The sequence below is a fragment of the Miniopterus natalensis genome, chromosome 18 (assembly GCF_054644295.1).
Source record: "Miniopterus natalensis isolate mMinNat1 chromosome 18, mMinNat1.hap1, whole genome shotgun sequence".
Taxonomy (NCBI): Eukaryota; Metazoa; Chordata; class Mammalia; order Chiroptera; family Miniopteridae; genus Miniopterus; species Miniopterus natalensis.
Window position 1 is genome coordinate 33,842,998 of NC_142098.1, and position 25,755 is coordinate 33,868,752.

The 25,755-nt window shown below is 53.6% G+C and overlaps 1 protein-coding gene across 2 annotated transcripts in view; it reads left to right on the plus strand.

Moving 5' to 3' along the window:
• The first annotated feature begins 288 nt into the window (after positions 1–288).
• RYR1 (ryanodine receptor 1) overlaps positions 289–25,755 on the plus strand; it is a 98,427-nt gene continuing 72,960 nt past the window's right edge. For both annotated transcript variants that reach the window (XM_087826694.1, XM_087826693.1), the window contains exons 1-27: positions 289–373; positions 5,283–5,402; positions 6,357–6,461; positions 7,526–7,600; positions 7,684–7,762; positions 8,106–8,218; positions 8,531–8,624; positions 9,740–9,833; positions 9,988–10,062; positions 10,536–10,692; positions 10,827–10,991; positions 12,639–12,760; positions 13,355–13,550; positions 14,902–15,037; positions 15,119–15,214; positions 15,299–15,417; positions 16,139–16,272; positions 16,734–16,975; positions 17,511–17,703; positions 18,627–18,843; positions 20,391–20,495; positions 20,704–20,807; positions 21,207–21,290; positions 22,099–22,406; positions 23,209–23,411; positions 24,345–24,519; positions 24,690–24,898. In XM_087826694.1, coding sequence (XP_087682820.1) covers positions 326–373; positions 5,283–5,402; positions 6,357–6,461; positions 7,526–7,600; positions 7,684–7,762; positions 8,106–8,218; positions 8,531–8,624; positions 9,740–9,833; positions 9,988–10,062; positions 10,536–10,692; positions 10,827–10,991; positions 12,639–12,760; positions 13,355–13,550; positions 14,902–15,037; positions 15,119–15,214; positions 15,299–15,417; positions 16,139–16,272; positions 16,734–16,975; positions 17,511–17,703; positions 18,627–18,843; positions 20,391–20,495; positions 20,704–20,807; positions 21,207–21,290; positions 22,099–22,406; positions 23,209–23,411; positions 24,345–24,519; positions 24,690–24,898 — 3,768 coding nt within the window. In that variant the 5' untranslated portion in view covers positions 289–325. The remainder of the gene's footprint in view (positions 374–5,282; positions 5,403–6,356; positions 6,462–7,525; positions 7,601–7,683; positions 7,763–8,105; positions 8,219–8,530; positions 8,625–9,739; positions 9,834–9,987; positions 10,063–10,535; positions 10,693–10,826; positions 10,992–12,638; positions 12,761–13,354; positions 13,551–14,901; positions 15,038–15,118; positions 15,215–15,298; positions 15,418–16,138; positions 16,273–16,733; positions 16,976–17,510; positions 17,704–18,626; positions 18,844–20,390; positions 20,496–20,703; positions 20,808–21,206; positions 21,291–22,098; positions 22,407–23,208; positions 23,412–24,344; positions 24,520–24,689; positions 24,899–25,755) is intronic.

Consider the following 25,755-nt stretch of genomic DNA (forward strand, 5'->3'; position numbering starts at 1 on the left):
CCCCTTCCTCGCCGCGGAGGTGGAGACGGGCAGCTACCTCCCCGACACTCCCTCTGCGCTAAACCCTCGCCGCTTCGCAGCCTGTGGGCGGGGCTCCGGCGAGGGGGCGTGTCCGGCGTAGTCCTGGCCCAATGGGAGCCCGGGGGCGGGGATCCCCTGCCAGCTCTGTCCAGCACGCGGGGCCTCCTCGCAGTTCCATCTGCCGCGCTGGCCCTCGGGTGTCCCCGGAGGCCTCCGACCCCAGCCCGCCCCGAGCCCGCCCCCCGGCCGAGTCCCCTTCCTCCTGTCCCCCGACCTCAGCGCCGGCCCCTCCGGCCTCGGCATCATGGGTGACGGAGGAGAGGGCGAGGATGAGGTTCAGTTTCTGCGGACGGTGCGTATCTGCGTTAGGGGGTCTCCGGGGCTACTTCTCGGGTTCCTCTGAGCTGCCTGTCCCGCTCGCTGGTGGTCTCTGACACTCGGGGTCTCTTCCTCTGTCCCTCCGGGTGACTGTCACTCTGTCTTTCTCAGTTTTTGTCTCTCTTCCACCCCCACCTATTTCACTACAGAGAATTAGCAGACTTTGGGACTGCAGAATGGGGAGGGGGACCTTCGGCCTCCCTCTCTTCTGACTTTAGCGGCTTGTCCTGGAGAAGGGGACCTCTGAGGGAGCACCCTCTCTCACCACCCTGGAAGCAGGCACTCCTGGAAGGTGGTACTAATTCCTGAGCTTAATTTAGCAGTCCCCCCTTCTCTCCAACCTAGCCCTAATTCTCTTCTTGCTCCAGGCTCTGACCTATTTAAATTCTTGAGGAGGGGGCTGGGGTGAGCTGGAAGACCCAAGTCCTGTGAACCCCCACCCCTTGAGGGTCTTCTGGGGGGTCCCTCAGGTTCTGGGTCTTTCTTCCCCACTTTGGTTTTAGGGAGGAGGGTCAAATATGGCTGTTGATAATCTCCAGGCCGTGTCTTTCCCTATCCGTCTCTTTGGGTTGTCTCTGTGTCTGTCTCCCTGTCTCTGTCTTTGTCTTTGTTTCTTGGCTTCAGGTCCTCTGTGGTTCGCTGGCCTCTCTAGCTCTGTCCCCACATCTCTGATCCTCCACTGGGGGCAGGGATGGGAATTGGAACAACAGGTGTCTCTCCCAGAATAGCCACTCTTCTGGGGCTGGGCAGGGGACAGGGAGCGGATGGGGGGAGGAGCTGCCCGTCTTGGAGTCCTTCCCAATTTTCCCTCCCAGTGGATGTGGGGTGTGAGTATGGAAGGAGATGTTCTCTCTTTTGGGCCAGGTCTGCTGACCCTGCACTAGCCCCTCCCCTCCCCCTCTGGGCCCTAAGAAATGCTGACACAGCATTCCGGCCCCAGAATAGGACCCTGGTTCTACGGTCTGGTTTCCTGGGAGGGAGGAACAAACAACTGGGGCTGGTAATGAAGGGTAGGGACAGCTGAACATTTGGCCACAGGAGGGGGCCTAGCTTCACCCTAGACTCTTACCCCAGCTCAGTCCCTTAGCAGACACAATGGGTTGGGCTATCTTCTCCTCTGGGCTCTAATGAGGCCATGGCCAAGGCCATCAGCCCCTGAGTCCTTCTGAGGCATCTAATTATATCCTCGCTGCCCTATCTTCTGAGGTAGGGCCCTATCTTTATCTCTCTGGGAGATCTGAGGGAAACCAAGGTATGAGTGGAATCACTTGCTCAAGGTCAAGGCCAGGAAGTGTCATCTCTAGATGCCTCTGGGGCCCAGCCCTCCTGCTTTCACAAGAGGAAAACTAGGCTCGGACTTGCCAAGGTAGCCAGTGTTGGGTTCTAGAGGCCTGGCCCTGGCATCTCTTGGCCACAGACGGAGTGTGTTTTCCTGAACTTTATTGAGGTTGTGTGGTGGTTTTCTCTAAACTGTTATACCTCATTTCACCAGTAAGAAATATATTTTATATTGTAACCCAGTACATACACATATATTAGTTAAAAACCAACTTTGTTGAGGTATAATTGACATATAATAATTGCACCTCTTTTAGGTGTTGCAGTTCAATGAATTTTGACAAACTCTACACAGTTATGTAACAAGCATCATAATTAAGACAAAACATTTCTTTTACCCCAGAAAGGTGCTTCTTGCTCTTTGCAGTAATTCACCCTGTCCATCTGCTTTATGTCACTATAGATTCCATCAGTCATTCTAGTGTTTCGTATGCAGTTTATGCTCATTTGTCTTGCTTCTTTTGCTCAGTGTAGTATTGTAGACATTCATCCTTGTAGCATGTATCAAAAGTTCATTCCTTTTTGGTGGCGTGTAATATTTCAATTGCGTGAATATAGTAATTTGTTGATCAGTTCACCTGCTGATGGACATCAGGCTGCCTCCCATTCATGTTATTATGGACAAATAAGGTGCATTCACACACACACACACACACACACACACATGCACACACACACCTATTTTGAACTGAAACAAGTTTCATAAAATGTAGGTAGCCCTTAGAACATGACGAGCATGTTGGTATTTTTTGTTCTTACTCTACTTATTTCCTTTTCTAAGCATGATGGCTGTGGACCCCTAAACTCATTTCATTTCCCTTTGATGGGTGGCTACCTCTAGCCCCGCTCTGGCTGGGTTTCTCAAAGCTTGGCCTGGGTCAGAATCTCCTGGGGGCATGTTAATGGTCCAGATTTCCTGCTCAGGCAGAGCCAATGGATCAGGCTCTTGGTGCTGGGTGGGGGGTGGGAACTGGCGCCGCAGGGAAGCTGCATTTTAACCAGGTCACCTCCCTTCATTTGATGCCCGAGCAAATTAGAGAATCACTGGCGTAGCGATTAAGCCCCTGTCTCTGGTTCAGGCCTTGGCCTTGCCATTTGCCTGCTTCCCAACTTTGGGCAAGTAATTTTTCTTTTTCTCTCCCAGCTTTAATGTCCTAATCTGAAAAATGGGGACAGGGCTCACTTTGGCAGCAAATATACTAAAATTAACAATGGGGAGAAAAAAAATGAACCATAAGGACCCAAGGGACCGGTGCAGATACCTGTCTGAGCTCATCTCTTTCCTCTCTCCCCTGGCTCCTGCCGCTGCCACCATCTGAACCCCCTGGTTCTCCCCAACACTCTCGGCCCCTCCAGCCACAGGCCTTTGATCAGGCTGATTCTGTCTCATTATTTGGATAAGGTTTGTGGTTTGGGATAAAGTGTTAGGCTCAGCTCAAATGTCACCTCCTTGGAGAGGCGGCCACTTCATCCCCTCACTGATGTCATCCCTACCCTGGGGAATTTTTTCCATTACACTTATCACTGACATTTAAATTATGAACCTACTCACCTGCTTATTGCGTCTCCTCCACAGGATGTCAGCTCCATGAGGACAGGGTTCTGTCTGCTTTACTCGCTGCTCTACATCCAGCTTCTAGATCAACAGCAAATGCTCAATGGCTGTCTATCATATGGACATAAAGCCCTGAGCATAAGGCCTAGCAGACAGTAGTGCTTGGTAAATGCAAGCTGGATGATTCCTATGAGTGAACAGTGCCAAGATGTCGTGGTTGGGGATTACAAGACAAAAAAGTTGTGGGGCCTCCTGCCAACAGGTCCACCCTCCCTCCCTCCTCCCACGTTGGATGGACTGAGGGCTGCCTGTGTGGGTCAAAGCCCAGGACTGGAATATGTTTGTGTGATATGCTGGAAGGGCTGGAGGCTATGTGACCTCAGGCAGGACACCTAAGCTCCTTGAATGTTTCCTTAGCTAAGAGATAGAATAACCACTGCTTCCTTCAGCAGCTATGGGCTGTGGTCTCCATAATTTTTTATTGAGACCTCTGTTAGCAAAAGCAAGGAGCACTCCCCATGGACACTTGTACTAGTTATAATGGCAGATATGGGCTACCAGAGTCCTGTATTAAGAGGTGGTCTAGTGTTCCAAGAGTGTGGCATACAGAACCACAGAGTTGGGATCAAATACCAGGTATGCCATTATGTGAACCTGTGGCCTCAGTTTCCACAGGTTCACATACTAGGACTTACCTCACAGGGTTCTTGTGAGGATTCAATGAGTTAATACACGTTAACTTCTTGGAATGGGACCCAGTACATGAAAATGCTCCTATTTTACTTACAATTTTAAATTTTTCAAAAAAAATATGTCTTTATTGATTTCAGAGAAAGGAAGGGAGAGGGAGGGAGAGAGATAGAAACATTAATGATGAGAGAGTCATTGATTGGCTGTCTCCTGCATGCCGCCTACTGGGGATCGAGCATGCAACCCGGGCATGTGCCTTGACTGGGAATCAAACAGAGATTTCCTGGATCATAGGTTGATGCTCAACTGCTGAGCCACACCAGCTGGGCTAAAATTTTAATTTATAATCTTGAAAAGTTGCAAGGTCAGTTTAAAGAACTCCCATACAGCCTTCAGCCATTCTCTCCAAAGTGAGGATTTGCTATATCTGCTTCCTCTCTCTCCCCCGCGTTTCCCCCCTCCCCTTCCTCTCTCCCTCCATCTATTTTCCCCAAACTGTTTTAGGGCAAGTTGTGAAGATGATACCCTTAACCCCTAAATACTTTAGTATCTCCTAAATATCAAAGGCCATCTCTTAACAAATCACAGTACAGTTATCAAAATCAGGAAAATTGGTATTGTGATGGTACCGTTATCTAATTCACAGTCCTCATTTAACTTTGACCAGTTGCTGCAGCACTGTCTTTTTTTTTCCTTTTTTTTAAAATATTTTTTTTAGAGAGGAAGGAAGAGAGAGGAACACTGATGTGCGAGAGCAACATTGATCGGTTGCCTCCCTCAGGCACCCAAACTGGGGATAGAACCCACAACCTGGGTATGTGCCCTGATTGGGAGTCCAACCCACCACCTCTTGGTATACAGGATGGCACTCCAACCAACTGAGCTGCCTGGCCAGGGCAACGATTCTGTGTAGAGAAGGCTGGGCTTAAAAGCCATTGAACTTGAGGGGTCCATGCTTTCCACCCTTCAATGGCTCACCTTGAGGACCCCACTGGGAGGCCTCTGGAACCAGCTAGACTGGGGTTCAAATCCCAGCTCCCCCTCTTATTAGTGGTGTGGCCTTGGACAGCCATGTCCCCTCTTTGAGCCTGTTTCCCCATTTTAAAATGGGGGTGACACTGGCTCCTATTTCATGGGGGCATTAGAAGCATGTGGAGTGTTCAGCCAGGCACCTACTTGATAAATTGCAAGGGTGGGTATCCCTTTCATGGGGACAGGGTGGGATGAGTGGCATGGTATGTGGCGTCTGTGGGGTGAGGGTGGATGCCAGGGAGTCCTGACTCCTCTGTCCTGGCCCCAGGATGATGAAGTAGTCCTACAGTGCAGTGCCACCGTGCTCAAGGAGCAGCTCAAGCTCTGCCTGGCAGCCGAAGGCTTTGGCAACCGCCTCTGTTTCCTGGAGCCCACCAGCAATGCCCAGGTTAGCAGGGGAGGGGGAGCGGGGCCAGGGAAGAGAGGTCTAAAGAATCTGGGGTCCAAAGAAAAGTGGTCTGGGAGTCGGAAGAGAAGGTGCTGGTAGGAGAGAAAATGGGAGGGGCCTAAGAGGAAAAAGGGGCTGGACCTCTGAGGAGGGAGGGGCTGGGGTCTTAGGAGGCAGGTGTCTGAGATGACAGAAGGCTTTGGATCCGAGGTGACAGGGTCTGGAGGGGTCAGGAGGATGCTAGCAGGGAACTGAGTGTGTGTGTGGCGGGGAGGCTGAGAGGTGGAGGGAGCCTGGAGTCTCAGGGTGAGGTGGACTCAGGGTTTGAGAGAGGAGGTCACCTGAGGGATGCGGGGACGGCTGGGAAAGGGAGGGGGTGTGGCATCTAATGGGGGAAAGGGCCAGGGTCTGCAAGGGACAGAGAGCCTTGGGCCCAAAGGGGGAGGCTGTCTAGGAGTCTGAGGTGACAGGTGGGAGACTGAGGAGGGTGGCTAAGGGTGCCCTCCTGTGATTCTGAAGCAGTGCTCACAGTGTCCAGGGCAGGAGGCAGGGACTGGGCTGCACTGTGCCGGCGGGAGTGGGGCTCCCTCTGCAGTGGAGAGATCCGAGTTACCTGCAGGGGAATCGGAGGAGCCTCCTGGAGTTGGGCGGATGCAGTGTGTCTGAGGGTGGGGGCACGGGCTGAGGCATCCTTTGAGGTTAGGTGGGGAGTGTGGTGCCTGAGAGGAGTGTGGTGTGGAAGCTTCTGAGAGGTTCAGGTGGGGTCAGGTTTGTGGGAGCATGCAGTTTGTTCTGTGTCATTGGTGAGGATTCAGGATGTCTGAAGCTGGTGGCAGAGGGCAGGACTTCTGGGGGTTTGGGGTCGAGTCTGGGTCTCCAAGGGGTGTGAGTATCTAGAGGGGGGGCAGGTCTTTGGGCCTATAGGCCCTCTGCTCACATCTCACCCCCCTCTAGAATGTGCCCCCCGATCTGGCCATCTGTTGCTTTGTCCTGGAGCAGTCACTATCCGTCCGAGCCCTGCAGGAGATGCTGGCCAACACTGTGGAAGCTGGAGTGGAGGTGAGGCTCCCACCCCAGGCTGAGGGTGGCTGGATGGGTGGGAGGACCCGGCATCATTCACCATCTGCTCTTCCTCTCTCTGCCCTGCCCCCACAGGCCCTCAATTTGGATAAGTGGGTAGGTCTGGCCTTGGGTGTCACCTGTCCTTCCCACCTCTTCTGACCCCAGGCCTGCCTCTTGGGCTCACATCCTGCATATGAGGCTGGGGGGTCTCCCTCAACCCAGTTGTCAGGGCTGTGAAGCCCAGAACAGGCCAGGAAGGAAGGAAGGAAGGGAGGAAAGAAGGAAGGAAGGAGGGGAGGGGATGGGGGCTTGTGAGCCCCCGTCCCCACTGCCTGTTACTTCCTCCTCTTTCCCACCCTTTTTCTGACCCTGATCCCAGCTCTTCTCCGCATGGGACCTCTCCCCTCACCTCCCTTATCCCAAGTATGGGTCCCCTCCATTCCAGGAGTGGGTCCGCCATGTGATCATGTGGCCCCATCACATGGCCCCCTGAGCATGGGCATGTGAGAGCTGGGATGGAAGGCCTGTTGCCATTGAGTAGCCGGGTGTCACCCCCCAGGAGGGGCAGAGTCTCCCTGTTCTTGGGTGTATGTGGCAGCACAGGGCAGGTCTCCACAAGTGATGTTCAAATCTTTACAACTGGTAGGACTGTACCAGTGCACACCAGCTGCGGCTCAGCCGTGATGCGACAGGTTAGAGTAAAAGGAGCTGAGGACCATGGAACATGAGATGCTGGGGCTTCTCGGAGTGTCTTCGGTACCTAGAGGAGAGGGCCAGTCTCCCTGAGGGACCTGGGGCCTAGTAAACAAGGTGGAGGAGGCAGGAAGGACAGAGTGGGCTTTGGGGGATATAAAACACCCCCCACCCACAGACTTCTCAGAGACAGAGCCCCTGCTTCCAAGGGCGGGGAAACTGAGGCAGAGAATCTGTTGAGGGTCTGAACTGAGGCTTCCTTGCATCCAGGCCTGAGCATGGTATTTTATGGGGATCACATTCCCACCTGGGATAGGCCAGATGTATTGGGCATCTGTTCTCACTCTGTGCCCTTCATCCCCCCCCAGTCATCCCAGGGTGGGGGACACAGGACACTCCTGTATGGCCATGCCATCCTGCTCCGGCATGCACACAGCAGCATGGTAAGTGCATCAGCAAGGGGTCAAGGGCAGGGGCAGGGGGGCAGTGCCTGCAGGAAGAGGCTGACCCCCTTCTCTGACCTTAGTACCTGAGCTGTCTCACTACCTCCCGCTCCATGACGGACAAGCTGGCCTTTGACGTGGGACTGCAGGAAGATGCAACAGGTGGAGGAGCTGGAGGGGGCAGGATGTGACAGGGACAGGGCAGGTGGGAAGTTGGGGCACAGGTCTATAGAACTATGGGTGTGGACACGGGAATGCTCTGGGGGTAGCAATGGGGGCTTTGGGACAGAGTCTGGGGTGCAAATGGACACATTTGGATGGGGAGACTGAGAAAGCATGGGGGAACCATAGGCAGAGGGTCTGAGGACAGAAATGGGAATCTGAGGCAGAGAGTGGGTGGCAGAAGTAGGAGAATTTGGGGCAGAAGGCTGGGGGGCTCAGGACTGGGGAGGCCTTGGGGAGAGAATTCTGGGCAGCCATTGTCCTGAGAGCCCTACCTCCGCAGGAGAGGCCTGTTGGTGGACAATGCACCCTGCCTCCAAGCAGAGATCTGAAGGAGAGAAGGTCCGAGTTGGGGATGACCTCATCCTCGTTAGTGTCTCCTCTGAGCGCTATCTGGTGAGAATCCCGCCCCCTCATGGCTGCTATTGCCCTTGGGTTGGAGGCACATGGGGTCCACCCTGTCTCCTTATCACTGGTTAGCCTGGTCTCTGGCCCCAGTGTCCTGACTCCCAATTTGCAGTTTCCTGAATTTGATGCCCAATTCCTGGTTTCTGACACCCTATCTCCTGACTCTGTCCTGGTTTCCTGACCTGTGACCTCTGATGTTCTGTCTGCCGGTTTCCTGGCTCCTGTCTCTGGTTTTTGGCTTCTGCCTCTGGAACTATTGCCCCCACCACTCTCTGACCATCGTCTCCTGGTTGCCCTCAGCACCTGTCAACGGCCAGTGGGGAGCTCCAAGTTGATGCCTCCTTCATGCAGACATTGTGGAACATGAACCCCATCTCCTCTGGCTGTGAAGAGGGTAAGGGTTCCCCTAGTTCCAGCCCCTAAACTGAGACCCCCCAACATAGACTTCCCATACTGCTCCCAGACATGCCCAAACAGAACCTTGTTAGCTCAGACCCCAAACTATGACCCTCACACTGAGATCTCCAACTGGCCCCAAATCCAGATCTCAGGATCAGACTCCCCAACTCAGACCCAAAGTATTGGTCCCCAAAGCTGACATGCCAAACTCAGGTCCTGGAGGCCAGGCCCCTAAACTCGAATCCAAGCTTAGAACATCCAATATGGAGCTTATTCTCAACCCTAAGCCTCAGGTGACAAGCATAGACAGTGACCTCAGACCCCCAAATTAAAACTCCGATCCCCAATCCAAAACCTTGAATTCAGACTCCAAACCTCAGCCAACCTACCTCAGACCTCCACCTTCAACCTCATATCTCCAGAATCATCTCTCAGATCCAGACCCCCATGCTAAGACCCCAAAGCATGGCCCCAAAACATTGATTCCAACTCTCACACCTCAAACCTCAGAGCCCTAAGCCAGACCCAACCTGAGAATCAAAAGACAGATCCCAAAACGCAGGCCTGAATCTTAGACCCACCAACTTCCAGTTGTAAAGCCCAGATCTCTCCAAACTCAGACCCCAAAGCTCAAATTTCCAAACCTCAGACCCCAAACCTCAGCTACCAGTCTCAGACCTTCAAAATCACACTCAAAATTCAGATCCCAACTTCAGAGCCAACTCACCATACCTCTAAACCCAAACCCCAAGTCAAGCCCTGAAATGCAGACCCTAATATCAGGGAATATGACCCCAAACCTCTAACCCCGACCTCAAATATCCAAACTCAGACCCTCAAATCCCCCAACCTCAGCTCTGCACACCCAGACCCCCAAACTTTGATCCCCAACCTCAGACCCCAAATCTTAATGCCCCCACTTAAGGCCTCAAACTTAGCCTAAATCTCAGACTACACTTCACACTCTGAAACTCAGATCTTTAATTTTAGACCCCCAACCTAGCCCCCAGCCTTCCCTAGGGGAGAAGTAGGTTCCTGGACTCCCCTTTGGCTCCCAGACTTGTCTGGGGCTCCAGCCCCACAGTGATCATCTTCCTTGCTCTTCTCCAGGCTTTGTGACGGGAGGCCATGTCCTCCGCCTCTTTCACGGACACATGGATGAGTGCCTGACCATTTCCCCTGCTGACAGTGATGACCAGCGCAGGTCTTGGTGGGGGACAAGAGGGCTTGGGGTCTCAGGGCAGGGCAGGGGGAATGCAAAGGTCCGTTGAGGGGCTGGGGCCCTAGGTGGGATTAGGGGTCAGATTCTGGGGGACTGGAACCTGAACCCCTGACCTCACTCTTTCCTGTGTCCCCAGACTTGTCCATTATGAGGGTGGAGCTGTGTGCACCCACGCCCGCTCCCTCTGGAGACTGGAGCCTCTGAGAATCAGGTGGGGGCCTTGGGGTTGAGCTGGGGGAGGGGATAGGGGCCAGGGGGGTTGTTGGGAAGGAAGAGAGGGTCTTGAAGGAAGAACTGAGGAAGAGACTGGAGGGTTTTGAGGGAAAATCTGGGGAGCCCAAAAGAGTGATGAGGCTCTCAGGTTCCTAGAATCCTGGAGTAAAAGGAGGTCTTGGGGGATGGTAGGGGGTCCTGAGTGAAAATGTGGGGAGTGGAGGGAGATAAAGTGATGGGTCTGGGAAAACTGGGGACACCAGGGACATCTGGGGAGCCTGGGGGAAGCTGTGAGGGCCTGAGAGGGGATTAGGGCCCCTGAAGGTGGACTGGGGAGCCCTAAGAAAGATCTGAGGAAGACTTAGGGCACCCTGGAGAAGGACTTGGGGTTCAAGGAGGTTTGAACTAAGACCGTGGTGTCCATGGGACACTTGGGGGGTCCTCTGACCCCCTTGATCTCACCCTCCACAGCTGGAGTGGGAGCCACCTTCGCTGGGGTCAGCCGCTTCGCATCCGCCATGTCACCACGGGGCGGTACCTGGCACTCACCGAGGACCAGGGTCTGGTGGTGGTTGATGCCAGCAAGGCGCACACCAAGGCCACCTCCTTCTGCTTCCGCACCTCCAAGGTCGGTGGGGTGAGGGCATTCTCCCTCACCTGGAGCCCCAAATCCCACATCAGCCCCCACTCTGCAGTCTCTCAGGGGGGCTCCCCTATTAGCTGCACAGCAGAGGAGCTGACCTCTGGCCCCTGCTCCTGCAGGAGAAGCTGGATGTGGCCCCCAAGCGGGACGTGGAAGGCATGGGCCCCCCTGAGATCAAGTATGGAGAGTCACTGTGCTTTGTGCAGCATGTGGCCTCAGGCCTGTGGCTCACCTATGCAGCCCCGGACCCCAAAGCTCTGCGGCTCGGGGTGCTGAAGAAAAAGGTAGGTGCCTGGAGGGGAAGGGAGGAGACTGGGGGGTGTTGGTGCTTGAGCCTTCAGGGCTTTGAAGATGGGACTGAGAGAAAGATGCAGGCTGGGAGAAACCAAGATTGAGAAAGACAGCAAAAAAGGAAAAGAAATCCATATGTTAATATATATGGAGAAGGGAGAGAGAGAAATAGAGAGACAGGGAAAGGCAGAGACAAAAAGTTATGGAGACAGAAAAACAGAGAAAGACAGAGAGAGATGGAAAAGACAGAGAGTGACAAGCATACTGAAGATGACATGCAACAAATTAATGAGTATCCCAGTTGTTTTGGATGTGCGTGTGGGAAAACAGGCCAGCTCTGCAGACTTGTTCCCCGCCCTCCCTGTGCTCAGAAATGGTGAGTCAACTGCCTTCAACAAAGTACATAGTTTTCTACCTGAGGGGTGGGAAAACTACTTTTGACAAAGGGAAGGTCATATGCAAAGGCCCTGAGGTTGGTGTATTGCAATAACAAAAAGAATATCCAATTTGCTTGGAGCAGAGTGAGCGAGGGCGAGTAGAGGGGCGGAGATGAGACAGAGGGGGTAGGAGCAGATCGGTGGGCCTTGTGGGTCATGGGGAGGGTCCTGGCTTTTACCTTTATCGCGCATGAGATGGAGCCACAGAGTGTTCTGAGCAGGACAGGGAGGTGACCCGATTCACAGGGTTCCTTAGCTGCTTTCGGGAACCGATTGTGTGTGAGGGCCAGGGAGAGGGGGTGGTATAGAGCTGGAGTAGAAAGACCAGGGAGGAGATTGCTCGGAGGGTACAGGTGGTAGACGACAGGGGAGAGACCCAGGGTGAGGACTGTGGAGTGGGGAAACATGGTGGATTCTGCTTGAATTTTGAGAGCTGAGCCAACAGGATTTTCTGATAGATTTGATATCAGGATGAGAGAGACAGAGGTTGGGGTGATGCCATGATTTTTACCCTGAGCGACCAAAAGGATGGACGTGCCATTAACCAAGTTGGGGACAGTCAAGTGTCAGCTCAGGAGGACAGGGATCTAAAGTTTTACCCCCAACGTCTATAACAGAGTCACTCAGTAAAGACTTGCTGAGTGAATGAGTGAGAAGACTAAGGAGGCAACTGTTTGCAAAAAGAGCAAGGCTTGTAGTTGGAAACATGAGCAGAGAGGGTGATATTTACAGCCGCAGGACTAGAGGAGGTCAGCTCAGGGGAAAGCTGGCGCTGTGATGGCTTTACTCACAGAGGGTGTCAGGCATTCTGTCTGGGACATGTTAAGTTTGAGGCGCTGCTACAGCGCTCTGATGGGGGAATGTTAAGCCATTAGTAGATACAAGTGGAGAGGATGTGACCTGGAGAGAGACAAGATAAGAGAGAGACAGAGAAGGGGAGACAGGGGAAATGAAACAAAAGCGTGCAATATAGATGAGAGACATAAGGAGAGGGAGACATAAAGATGGACAGACAGGAACAAGGAGACAGAGACAGAGAGAGACAGAGATAAAGGGAAAAAGACAGAATGAAAGACAGAGTCAGATGAAGAGGGATAGAAGGGAGGGACTGGCAGAGAGATTTGGTGGAGGAAGAAGGCAGCTTTGGGGCTAGAATCTGGGGAGCATGGCCCCCTCCTGATTTCTCTATCCTTCCACTGCCAGGCCATGCTGCACCAGGAAGGCCACATGGATGACGCGCTGTCACTGACCCGCTGCCAGCAGGAGGAGTCCCAGGCTGCCCGCATGATCTACAGCACGGCTGGCCTCTATAACCAGTTCATCAAGTGAGCCACCTGCCCACTCTGCCCGGTGCCAGGCCACACCTGACCCCCATGCTCCTGGCGTTCAGGCACCTGACCCTGTTAATCTCTACCTCTGACATCCACAGCCCTGCTAACAACCACATGACCACTAACCTCTAAACTCTTGACCTTTATACTTGGCCCCTAATCTGACTTCGCATCCCTCATCACCGTCTTTCACACCCCTGACACCCACACCCTTGGCCCTGGGCCTCCCCAGACCTGCCTCCTGCCTCCAGGACACAGGCATGAGTCCTAGTTCCAGCCCTGCCCTTGGCCATGGGTGACCTCAGGCCAAAGCCCTTGCCTCTCTGCATTATCAGCCTCCCTCTCTGTTAAATGGATGTGTCTGTGGGAGCCCTGCGGGGACTGGGAGTGGGACTGGAGAGCGCCTCACCGACAATCAGCATTCACGGCCCCCTCCCCGCCCCCCCGCGCCCCCCCCCCCGCCCTCGGCGCCCCCCGCCCCCCCGCGCCCCCCCCCCCCCCCCCCCGCCCTCGGCGCCCCCCCATCCCCCCGCCCTCGGCGCCCCCTCCAGCCCCCCGCCCGCGCTGAGATGTGCGCGATTCCCACAGGGGCCTGGACAGCTTCAGCGGGAAGCCGCGGGGCTCGGGGCCGCCGGTCGGCTCAGCGCTGCCCATCGAGGGCGTCATCCTGAGCCTGCAGGACCTCATCGGCTACTTCGAGCCGCCCTCGGAGGAGCTGCAGCACGAGGAGAAGCAGAGCAAGCTGCGCAGCCTGCGCAACCGCCAGAGCCTCTTCCAGGAGGAGGTGCGGGCCGGGGCGGGGCCTGTGCCGCGGGGGCGGGGCCTGCGGGGCGGGGCCTGCGGGGGCGCGGAGGCGGAGGTCCGAGAGCCCCAGGTGCAGACCGAGGGGCTCCAGGGAGGACGCCGCCTGTGCCAGCCCCGCAGGGCGGCGGGTCGTGGGGGACACGAGAGGGGTCGGAGCTTAATAGCCATAGAACAAAATAAGCTTTTCTGGATGGGAAGAAAGAAAAACGAGAACGCTTTAACATTGCATCTTCCAATTAGAACTCTTCCCCTAAGTGTGTAAATGAAGGTGGGCGCAGAGTTCTGGATTCTTTAGCAGGGCTTCCCCAGGAGTGGCCCACGGGCCCTCGGGGGAAGAGTCGCTTTTACAGAATCCTAGCCAGAGACCCCCCTGTGCCCACAAGGCAGGGCCCGGGTCGTGGGGGACAAGAGGAGGGGCGCAGCCTCCAGGGGCAGGATGTCTGGCGGAGCCGGGGCTGGGACTGTGAGAGCGAGAGATGAGGGGGACTGGCCTTGCTCCCTCACCTGCGAGGCGGGGCCAGGTCCTTGGGGAAGGCCTGAGAAGTCAGAGGATGAACGCCCAGAGGCTGCGGAGCCGGGCGGTGTCTGGGGGGTGCGGCCTGCGGGGTGCGAGAACAGAACCAGAGTGGGGCGTGGGGGTGGGGGTGGGGGCAGGGCCAGAGGTGGGTCTTGGGAGACTGAGAGGACAGTGTAGGGAGGGACCTCAGCTGGGGTCCGGGGCTAGCAGTTTGTGTGTTAAGACAGCACGAGTGTGTATTGATTCATTGATGAAATTATCGTGCCTAGATATTTAGAGGAACTTCCTGTGTTTCCCCTGGGAGTCATGGTTCAGGATTCCCTAACTCAGTGTTCACCGGGGCTTGACAGAACCTAAATATCAGGAGTAACAATTGACTGTATATGTTTTGTGTGATTTTCTGTATGTCTGTTATAATTCACAATTAAAAAGGACAATAGATTAAATGTAAAACAACAACAAAATCTCTCTGATGGTTCGGGTGGGGAGTGAACTGGGCCAGCTGGGACCAGGAGTGGGGTACTTGGAAGGGAAAAGAATGGAAAGAAAACTGGGAAGGAGAAGCACAAATTCAGCCCTGCTGCTAATAAGGCTATATTATGTTGGGGACGGAGGCACAGAGGACAAGGACTGATGTGGGGAGCTAAGAAGGGGAGGAGGGTGATGGGAATGAAGGGGGACATGGAGCTAAGGGTGCTGGTGTAGATCTGGGAACTCAGTCACTAGTTGTTGAAATGTGAATTAGTAAATCCAAGAAAGGCAAGGAACTGGGACTGGGACTCCTGTGGTGACTCCCTTGTCTTCCTCACCTTAGGGGATGCTCTCCCTGGTCCTGAATTGCATTGACCGCCTAAATGTCTACACCACTGCTGCTCACTTTGCTGAATTTGCCGGGGAGGAGGCAGCCGAGTCTTGGAAAGAGATTGTGAACCTGCTCTATGAACTCCTGGGTAAAAGGTCTAGTTCTGATTTCCCCTAGAGCTCCACAGGTCCCCAGTACTGTTGGGTCTAACCCATCTCTTTGCCCTCAGCCTCTCTGATCCGTGGCAATCGTACCAACTGTGCCCTCTTCTCCACCAACTTGGATTGGTTGGTCAGCAAGCTGGATCGGCTGGAAGCCTCATCTGGTAGGAGAGCCCGTGGGAAGAGACAGGGACTTGGGGAAGGGAAGGGCCACAGCCACCTCACCTCTCACTCTATTAACCATGCAGGAATCCTCGAGGTGCTGTACTGTGTCCTGATTGAGAGTCCCGAGGTCCTGAACATCATCCAAGAGAACCACATCAAGTCCATCATCTCCCTCCTGGATAAGCATGGGAGGAATCACAAGGTCAGCCCCTCACCCCTGGCTTCTTACCCTCTTAGCCCTGAACCCTTACCCTGGCCCCAGAACTCAACACTCCCCTCCCTCCCGTCCCCCAGCTTATCTCTTACCTGGACTCCTCTTCCATGTGCTTTTGTTTCAAGACAAGGTCTCTAACTCATGATTCTGAAATGGATTCTGGGCCATAGATGTACTTCATTAGATCTCTGAAATATTTTTTAAAATTTCCTATAATTTTCCAATTTTATAGTCTTTGGTGGGGTGCATATACACTCTCCACTTTGCCACAGGTCCTACCAGTTCATGCTGCATTATTTCTAGCCACGTCACAGATTTGCATTATGTACCTGGCCCCTGAAGACACTAGTTTGCAACCCCTGCTGATCTCAAATACCATCCTGACCCTTATGCTCTCTCACTGATCTGGCCCTTGCACTCTTCCCCCGACATCTCACCTCTAATCTCTTACTGCAGTCCCTCATTTCTTACATTGCTGATGCTTTATCCCAACTCATATGGCCCCTACCCTCTCACCTGATCTTTCTCTTTGATCTTGACCTTTCTCTGTGATCCCTGACCTCCTACTTTCTCTACCTCCTCTTGGTCAAAGTGCCCATCTCCTGCCATGATACATCCATCATCCTTTACTTGTAGCTTCTCACCCAGGGCCTCCCATTGGGACCTGCGCTGGTGCCCTCACATACTCACTTCTGACCTTGACCTTCAGGTGCTGGACGTGTTGTGTTCCCTGTGTGTGTGTAATGGCGTGGCCGTGCGCTCCAATCAAGATCTCATAACCGAGAACTTGCTCCCTGGCCGTGAGCTTCTGCTGCAGACAAACCTCATCAACTATGTCACCAGGTCTGCCCCCTAACACCTGACCCTAGCCTGACCACACCCTGACTCGGAGACTCCACACCATGTGGCTGTCTCCTCCTCCATCTCCCACCTTGGACTTAACACCTGGTCCGCTCAGCTGTCTACTCTTGCCCAGCTCACCCAGCATCCCGCTCTTGTCCTCTCTCCCTGCTCCATTTCTGCCTCTCTGTTCCTCTCTCTGCTTCTGTCCCTGTATTTCCCCTCCACATTTCCCCCTGTCTCTCCCATCTCTCTTTCTCTGTCTTTGGTGTTTCTCTGTCTGTTTCTGTCTCTGCTTTTTCTCCCTTTGTCTCCATTTCTTATTCTTTGTCCTTATGCCTCTGCCTCTCTTTTTCCTGTGTATATATCTTTCTGTCTTTCTCTCCCTCTCCCCCAACCCCTGCAATAACCTGGCTCTCTCCACCTCGCCCTCATCTCCCTCTCTTGTTCCGTCTCTCCTGCAGCATCCGCCCCAACATCTTTGTGGGCCGAGCAGAGGGCTCCACACAGTATGGGAAATGGTACTTTGAGGTGATGGTGGATGAAGTGACTCCATTCCTGACAGCTCAGGCCACCCACCTGCGGGTGGGCTGGGCCCTCACTGAGGGCTACAGCCCCTACCCTGGGGGCGGCGAGGGCTGGGGCGGTAACGGCGTTGGCGACGACCTCTATTCCTATGGCTTTGATGGGCTGCATCTCTGGACAGGTATCTGAACCCTTCCAGGGAATGATCAACCCTGACAATTGACCCCAGGGTTTCTAAGTCTCTCACCACACATCTTAGGGTTCTTGGGATCCTGACCCCCAAAAGAGGCCAACTTTTGATCCCTCACTCCTCATTTATCAAGACCTTGCTGCTAGAGCTTCCAGAATCCTGTCCCTAACACATTTCTTCATAGCCTCCAGAACTCTGACCCCAGGGGATGTGTGACCATAGAGATCCCAGAAAACTGCCCAGATTTTTATGACCTCTGATCTTTAACTTCTGACTGCGAAGGATCCAGAATCCTAACTCCAGGAAGGCTTTCATCTCTGACCCTACAGCTTTCAGGATCCTAACCTCAGGGGAGCCTTGACCTCTGCCTGTTGCAGAGCTACAGAACCTCTGTGGGAACCCTTGACCTTAGGGTTTCCAGGATCCAAACTCCATAAGATCCTCTAATACCTGCCCCTTGTCTCTTGATATCATTGGTCCCATGGGACTTCTGACTTCTGACCCTTCCCTGGTGACCCTGCTGCAGGACACGTGGCACGCCCAGTGACTTCCCCAGGGCAGCACCTCCTGGCCGCGGAGGACGTGGTCAGCTGCTGCCTGGACCTCAGCGTTCCATCCATCTCCTTCCGCATCAATGGCTGCCCCGTGCAGGGCGTCTTCGAGGCCTTCAACCTCGATGGGCTCTTCTTCCCTGTCGTCAGCTTCTCAGCTGGTGTAAAGTAAGGACTTGCCCTTGTCTCCTTGCTAGTCCCCAGACCTGGGACTGTCCTGAGACAACTTCCCCAAGCACTGCCAGGACCCAGCAACCCACCATCAGGACTGACTGTGTGAAGGTCCCAGTGAACTCTACATGACCCCGGCCCTTTCAGTGTCCTCCCAATGACCTCAACTTCTCCCCAACTCCAGGTTCTTCTGGTGACCTCCAAGTGTCCCCCAAATTTCACAATGACCTTCTAAAAACTTCAGACTCTTAAATTACCTCAGACTGTCCCAATGACTCTGTGTTACTCCAGTGACTTCCAAATGACTCCAGAATATGACAATGATCTTCTAATGACCCCGAAACCTCCCAATAACCCCCCCAATGATGTTGGGCTTTCCTAATGACTCCATGCTCTCAAAATCTTCTCAGTGACTCCAGCATCTCTCAATGGTCTTTCAATTGCTCCATAATCTCCACTGACCCTTCAGTGACCCCAGATATTCCAAAGACCTTTCAATAACTCAGCCTTTTCCCAATGACCCCCCCAAGCTCTGAGGATGACTTTCCAGTCACCATTCAGTGGCAATTATAGTTATCTCATTGTTACACCAGATTCTCAGTGACTCCCAAGTGACCTTCTTGGTCTCCCCAAAACCTTCCAATATCCCTAAATGCTCTGTTGACCCAGCTCCTCCAAAGAACCTGTGACTTTACGTTAACTCTCCAATGACCTCATACTTTCCTTCTTTGACTTTCCAATGATTCCCATTGACCTCAGACATTCTTTTCGACCTTAAAATATCCTTTTTGACTCTTGAATAATCTTTATCCTATGACTGCCAGTGATCTCAGGTCTCCCCAGAACCTTCCACCAATCCCAGGATTGCTCCCTTACCCCACTAAGCACTTACCCCACCAGTGACCCCACTCTCCCATCAGGGTGCGGTTCCTCCTTGGTGGCCGACATGGCGAATTCAAGTTCCTCCCGCCACCTGGCTACGCCCCATGCCATGAGGCTGTGCTCCCAAGAGAGCGACTCCACCTGGAACCCATCAAGGAGTATCGGCGGGAGGGACCCCGAGGACCCCACTTGGTGGGCCCAAGCCGCTGCCTCTCACACACCGACTTTGTGCCCTGCCCCGTGGACACTGTCCAGGTAGTGCCTGCCCTGCAGGGGTTTCCTAGGGAGGCAGGCTCCCTTGGGAGCCAGGGAGGTGGGGAGCTGAGCTGGAAGTTGGGAACCTTGCTCTTTAACAGAGGGGGAAACTGAAGCCAAGAGGAGGCAAAGGGCTCTCTCGAGGCAGACTCCCAGTTTCAGGGAGTCCTCACTTTAGCCCCCAATTTACAGTTGAAGAAAACGAGGCCCAGATAAGCTGAGTAACCTGTGCAAGTCACTCTGCTGATTTGAACCAAGGTGGTGTGACTCCAAAGTTTGTGATCTTATCCACTACAATTTGTTGGGCATCTCTTCTATTCTAGGCTACTCCCAACACTCATTCCAACCCGAACCCCCCACCTTTCCTCCAAGTATGTTTCTGTAGCAGGAGATTTAATTCATGTTCAAGAGACTGACCACGCTGTGGCTCAGTGGGTTGGAACATTGTCCCATATACCAAAAGGTTGCAGATTCAGTCCCTGGTTGGGGCTTATACAAGAGGAAACCAACCAAGGTTTCTCCCTCTCTCTCTCTCGCTTTCTCTCTGTCTCTCTCTTTCAAATCAAAAAGCATGTCTGAGGGTGGAGGATTTAAAAAAGAGAGAGAGACTGACCTCAAAGGTTTGATTTTCAGTATGTCACCGTAGGCATGTGGTTTCACCTCTCTGTGCCTCAGTTTCTTCATCTGAGAACAGGGGATAACAATAGAACCTACCTCATGGCATTGCTGAGAATAGTAGATAAATTAATAATTAATATATGCAAAGAGCTGAGCACATTCCTGAGTAAATGGTAAGTACTCATATAGTTCCTGCTAGTAGCAGTAGTAGCAGTATTATTTCAGGGATGAACTTGCCACTGTCTAGCCAGGCCAGAGCCCCGGATTGGCTCTCCTTGATGTCTCCCTCCCCAGCCCCCCAGCCTGTGAGTCAGCCTCACTGGTTGTCCACTCATCCTCCTGGACATCCCTGCACCCCTCTCCTATCCTCCCCACGGCCCACCCAGGTTCAACTATTATTATCTTCTGCCTGCAGAACAATGACAATATAAACATTGATTAGGTACCTACCATGTGCTGGACATTTCAATGGACTATATAACATTTAATAGTTTATGGATGTGATTTCACTGAGTCCTTGTGAGTCAAGTATTGTTCAGATCCTCACTGTACAGAGAAAGAAAGACACGTAAACGTTCATTCAGCTAACATTTCCTGAGCATCTCCTCTGGGCCTGGCTCTGGGCTGGGCAGGCCTGGGGAAATGGCAGGGACTGAGGAAGCCCAGGTTCTGTCCTCATGGAGCTCCCAGGACATGGGAGAGACAGACCCATTCACAGATAATTCCTTTATTCTGACGATGCTGAGTCCTTATTGGCTGGTGTCAATCCTGGAGTCAGGACAAGGTGATGGGGAGCAGGGCTCAGAATAGCAGGAAAGGTCAGAAGAGGACTTTGAGGGTCTGTCCAGAGTCCGCACATGTTCTCTGGAAGAGGGGTCATGGTGTGAGCTGGAGGGAACTCAGGGGCTCACAAACGTCTTCTACCCCAGATTGTCCTGCCACCCCATCTGGAGCGTATCCGGGAGAAGCTGGCAGAGAACATCCATGAACTTTGGGCGCTGACTCGCATTGAGCAGGGCTGGACCTATGGCCCGGTGAGGGACGAAGGATGGCCTGCAGTGTCAGACTGGACTTGCTGGGGGCAGGGTCACTATCAGGAGGGGCCGGTGGCTGAGAGAAGGGCCTTTGGGGATGGGGTGGGGGTGTCCTTGGGTTTCCAGTGGCAGAACTAAGGGGGGGGTCAGGGTCAGCCTGGGAGGGTGGGGGAAGGAGAACCCGGAACTTGACTGTGGGGTCCTCCAGGTTCGGGATGACAACAAGAGGCTGCACCCGTGTCTTGTGAACTTCCACAGCCTTCCAGAGCCAGAGAGGAACTACAACCTGCAGATGTCGGGGGAGACACTCAAGTGAGGAGCTGCCGTGGGGCAGGGGCTGGGCCTGCCTGCTGGCGGGGAGGCAGGGAGAGTGAGACAGAGACTGAGAGAGAATGAGAGAGACAGAAAATGGCAAGAGAAACAGAGAGGGAGGCAGGGCTCATGAGGCAGAAACAGACATAGGGCAGAAAGAGAGAGACAGAGGGGAAAGATGAACACAGTCAAAGAGATACGGAGACAGAAATGGAGAGAGATAGGAGTCAGAGAGACAGAGACTGAGACAGAGAGAGGTGGGAACAAAGACCCCAGGAAGCTGAGGAAAGATATGGAGAGAGCTGGAGACCCAGAGACAGAGGCAACAGGGCCTGTGGGACAGGGACCAGGGCTAGGGGGCTGGGTGGGGTGACTCTGTACCTATGTCCCCCGCCGCAGGACTCTGCTGGCACTGGGCTGCCATGTGGGCATGGCAGACGAGAAGGCAGAGGACAACTTGAAGAAGACAAAACTCCCCAAGACGTGAGTGTGGGCGGCCTGGGTCCCACCTGGAGAAGAGTGGGGGGCTGGGGTGGTTGAGGGATCCTGTGGGGAGACTGGGGTCAGAGAAGAAAGGACCATGGGTTATGGTGAAGGTCATAGGCTCAGGGGTCAGGGTTCTGGAGCCAGTGGTGAGTGTCTTGGGAGGTGTTAGGATTGCGGAGTTGAGTTAGGAGTTCCAGAGGGAGACTGGGAGCATGTCAGGCCCCAGGGTCAGGCTCTGCCATAGAGGTAGGAAAATGAGAGAACAGAGGTTGTGCCTCTAATTTAGAGGCCAGGAATCAATGGAAAGAGGTGAGGAATTGTTGAATTGTAAATAAGGGATCCTAAAATTACAAGTGAGAGGTCCTGGGGATAGAGATCAGGGTTCAGAGGTCAAGGACTCCCAAGCGAGGAGTCTGGTGCAATAGGGTCTTGGGGTCAGAGTTAAGAAACCTCAAAGTTAGAAGTAAGAGGTCAGAGCATTCCAGGGTTAGAGACGAGGCTCCCCAAATCAAGATAGAAGACTAATGGAAGCCAGAGTTCCATGAAATCAAAGCTTTTGCTAGGGTGACAGGATTCTGGAGTCAAATGTCAAGTATCTCCAAGATTATTCAGAGAGTCATAGAACCCCAATGTCAAAGATCAAAGGTCAAAATAATAATTTAAAAATAAAAAGGCCAAAGGTCAGAAATTCCCAGATTCGAGGCTCCTGGGATCCTGGGGACAAGGGTCAGTTCAGTCAGGGATCCCATAGCACAGAACCCAGAGTGGAGGGGAGGTCTCCTCACCAGCACCACCCCACCTGTAGGTATATGATGAGCAACGGGTACAAGCCAGCGCCACTAGACCTGAGCCATGTGCGGCTGACTCCTGCACAGACCACATTGGTGGACCGGCTGGCGGAGAACGGGCATAATGTGTGGGCCCGAGACCGTGTGGCCCAGGGCTGGAGCTACAGTGCTGTGCAGGACATCCCTGCACGCCGAAACCCTCGCCTGGTTCCCTACCGCCTGTTGGATGAGGCTACCAAGCGCAGCAACCGGGACAGCCTCTGTCAGGCTGTGCGCACCCTGCTGGGCTATGGCTACAACATTGAGCCACCTGACCAGGAGCCCAGTGAGTGCTACCTCCAGCCCAGGCCTTGACCCCTGATCTCTGAACCAACTCAACCTCCGAGTGGGCTATATCCACTATACTGACCCCTTCTCCCAACCCTGACCTTTAGTTTGACCTCAATCCTGAACCTGATCTTAACCACTGACCTTGACCTAACTCAGGCTCTGCCTGGGTTATGGCTGCAACACTGAGCCACCAGAGCAGGAGCCCAGTGAGCACTGACCCTGACCCTAGACTCCAATCCCTGACCCTCAGCTATGACCCTAACCTCTAACCTCTGGACTATAGCTACAACATGGAGCCACCCAACCAAGGTCTCAGAGACCCCTAATTTGACCCCTGACCTATCACTGACCCCTAATAGCAACCTTGACCCCTATGGTCCCCAACCTTCAATTTCTCAACCTCTGTCCCCAACCCCAATTTCTATTTCCTCCATGACCCTGACTCTGACTTCCTCTCTTTGATCCAGTTCTCAACATTTGATTCTAAACATCAACCTTTATCTTGACCCTTAATCCCAGACCATGACCATGACTGACCTGACTTTCTCCCTCTATGTCTCTGTCAGTATCTCTTCTCTGAGAGCTCTGACTGCTAAAGACAATAAGAGAGGAGTCTCACTCAGTAGGTCCCTTCTACCTTTTCCTGGCTAGTATGAGATTCCCCAGTTCTCCTCTAACACCAAGCAATTGTCCCTCTTCCCCTAGACTAACCTTTGCTGGTCTCTCCCACCAACCTCTCGTGTCTTTGGATCCACTCCCCACCCATCCTCTTTGACTCTGGCTGGCCCTGTTTGTAGGTCTGGTGGAGAGCCAGTCCCGTTGGGATCGGGTGCGCATCTTCCGGGCAGAGAAATCCTATGTGGTGCAGAGTGGCCGCTGGTACTTCGAGTTTGAGGCAGTTACCACGGGCGAGATGCGAGTGGGCTGGGCCAGGCCTGAGCTGCGGCCTGACACAGAGTTGGGAGCTGATGAGCTGGCCTATGTCTTCAACGGGCACCGCGTGGGTACCTCCCTGGGCTCCACTCTGCTAGGCCCTGTAGTCCCTCCCACAGCTCATACACTCTAGCCCTGCCTCTATCTGTGCCCCACACTATCCACCCATTCCTGCACCTACCTTACCTCTCATCCATCCATCATCCATCCATCCACCATCTTTTACTCTTTCTCTATCCATTCACATGTCTATCCATCATCCATCTCCCTAGTCAACCATCCATTAATCTACCCACAAATCCAACTATCCATCCATCTGATCATCTGTCCAGATACCACTTAACCATCCACTTTTCCACCTATTCATTTGTTAGTTCAGCCACTCACGTCTTTAATTAATTTGCAATTCATTTATCTATCCATTCATCTATTCAATAATTTTATGTGTGAATCCATCAATTCATTTATTTATGCACCACTCATCCACCCAACCACCCATTTATCTGTATATCTGTCTAAGCTTTCTTCCTTCCCTGCATCAACCCTTGTAGACTCAACTTCATTTCATTCTTCTAGCCAGTTGTACACCCTGCTTCCCATCTGTCTCACTAGCCGTTTACCTATTCTGGGGCATATTGGGTATATGTGGGTCTGTATGGGGGACACTGATAGGTTCCTTTTCCTTTCCTTTCCTTGCTGCCACCCCCAACCCCCCACTATCACTTGGTGGTCTGTATAACCCCAGCCCCAGCCATGGACACAGTAGAGAACCCAAGCAGAAGGGAAGCAAAAGCATAAAAGCCTGTCCCTTACATTCCAGGGATCATGGATGCAAATGTGGGGAAAGATGGGGACACTGTGGGGTGATTGCTGCTCTGTCCCACATTCCCTGGACCTGACACCTTGCACGTGTATCTTTACATGTCTCTCCTTGCTTTCTTATGTCTCCATTTCTTTGTGCATCTCTCCCATGCCATGTCTCCCCCTCGCCTCCTCACAGGGCCAGCGCTGGCACTTGGGCAGTGAGCCATTTGGGCGCCCCTGGCAGTCGGGCGATGTTGTGGGCTGCATGATCGACCTCACAGAGAACACCATTATCTTCACCCTTAATGGCGAGATCCTCATGTCCGATTCAGGTTCTGAGACGGCCTTCCGGGACATTGAGATTGGCGATGGTGAGGGCCAGCCCCATGGCTCCTTTCTGGTTTTCTCCTGCCTGGCCTGACCCTACACTGCCCCCTCTAGCCTCCTGCTCTCCCATCCTCCCTTCCATGCTATCCCCTCCCCACAGACCCCTGCCCTGCCCAACTATCTCACCTCTGCTCACCCATCCCCTTCCCACCAGGCTTCCTGCCTGTCTGCAGCTTAGGACCCGGCCAGGTGGGCCACCTGAACCTGGGCCAGGATGTGAGTTCCCTGCGGTTCTTCGCCATCTGCGGTCTCCAGGAGGGCTTTGAGCCATTTGCCATCAACATGCAGCGCCCGGTCACCACCTGGTTTAGCAAAAGCCTTCCCCAATTTGAGGCCGTGCCCCTTGAGCATCCCCACTATGAGGTGAGGACCGACCTCGCTCAATACTCTCTGATTGGCCTCAGGACCTCACTTCTCCCACAATTCCCTTCCTTGAGTTTCTCCTTTCCTTCAGGCATCTGCCCCTTATTTAGGCCAGGTTGCTGCATTTTCCTTATCAGAACCCCTCATGGCCCTTGAGAGGGTAGTGACTGAACAGGCACTGAGGGGCTCGGCTGTGTCTCATTGTCCTGTGTCTCCTTCTGGGTGCTGGGCACATGGGCGTGTTCACTCTGGAAACTTGAGGTGCTATGCACTTATGATGCACGCACTTTTCTGAGTGTTATGTTTCCACTTATAGGTGTAACAACATTTTTCCTGGGGAGCCTTTACCAAACTCTGGGCTGCTGTCCCGAGGAGGTCTCCCTGAGAGACCAGGGTGGCAAGGCCTCTGTTCCGTTCACTGCTGTGTTCCCAGCACCTGAAGCAGTGCCTGATACACAGTAGTTACTCAGTAAATATCTGGGTGGATGGATAGGTGGACAGGTGGACAAGTGGACAGGCGGATGGGCAGATGGATGCACGGGCAGGTGGATGGACAAATGGATGAATGGACGGGTGGATGGACAGATGGATGGGTGGATGGATGGGTGGATGGATGGGTGGGTGGATGGATGACTTGGTCAGGAGTAAGGCCTGCGCATAGGTAGGTTGTGAAAGCTCCCCAAGTGATCCCAGTGTCTGACCAGGGCTGCCACTGTACCAGGTGCCCAGACAGATGTTCACAAAGGGCTGACCACACCCCAGGATAAGCCGTGTGCCCCATGGGGAGTTCATCCACCCAGACGAGGGGACACCTTTGGCCGATTCTCACACAGGTGCTTTAAGGCCTATTGGTATGT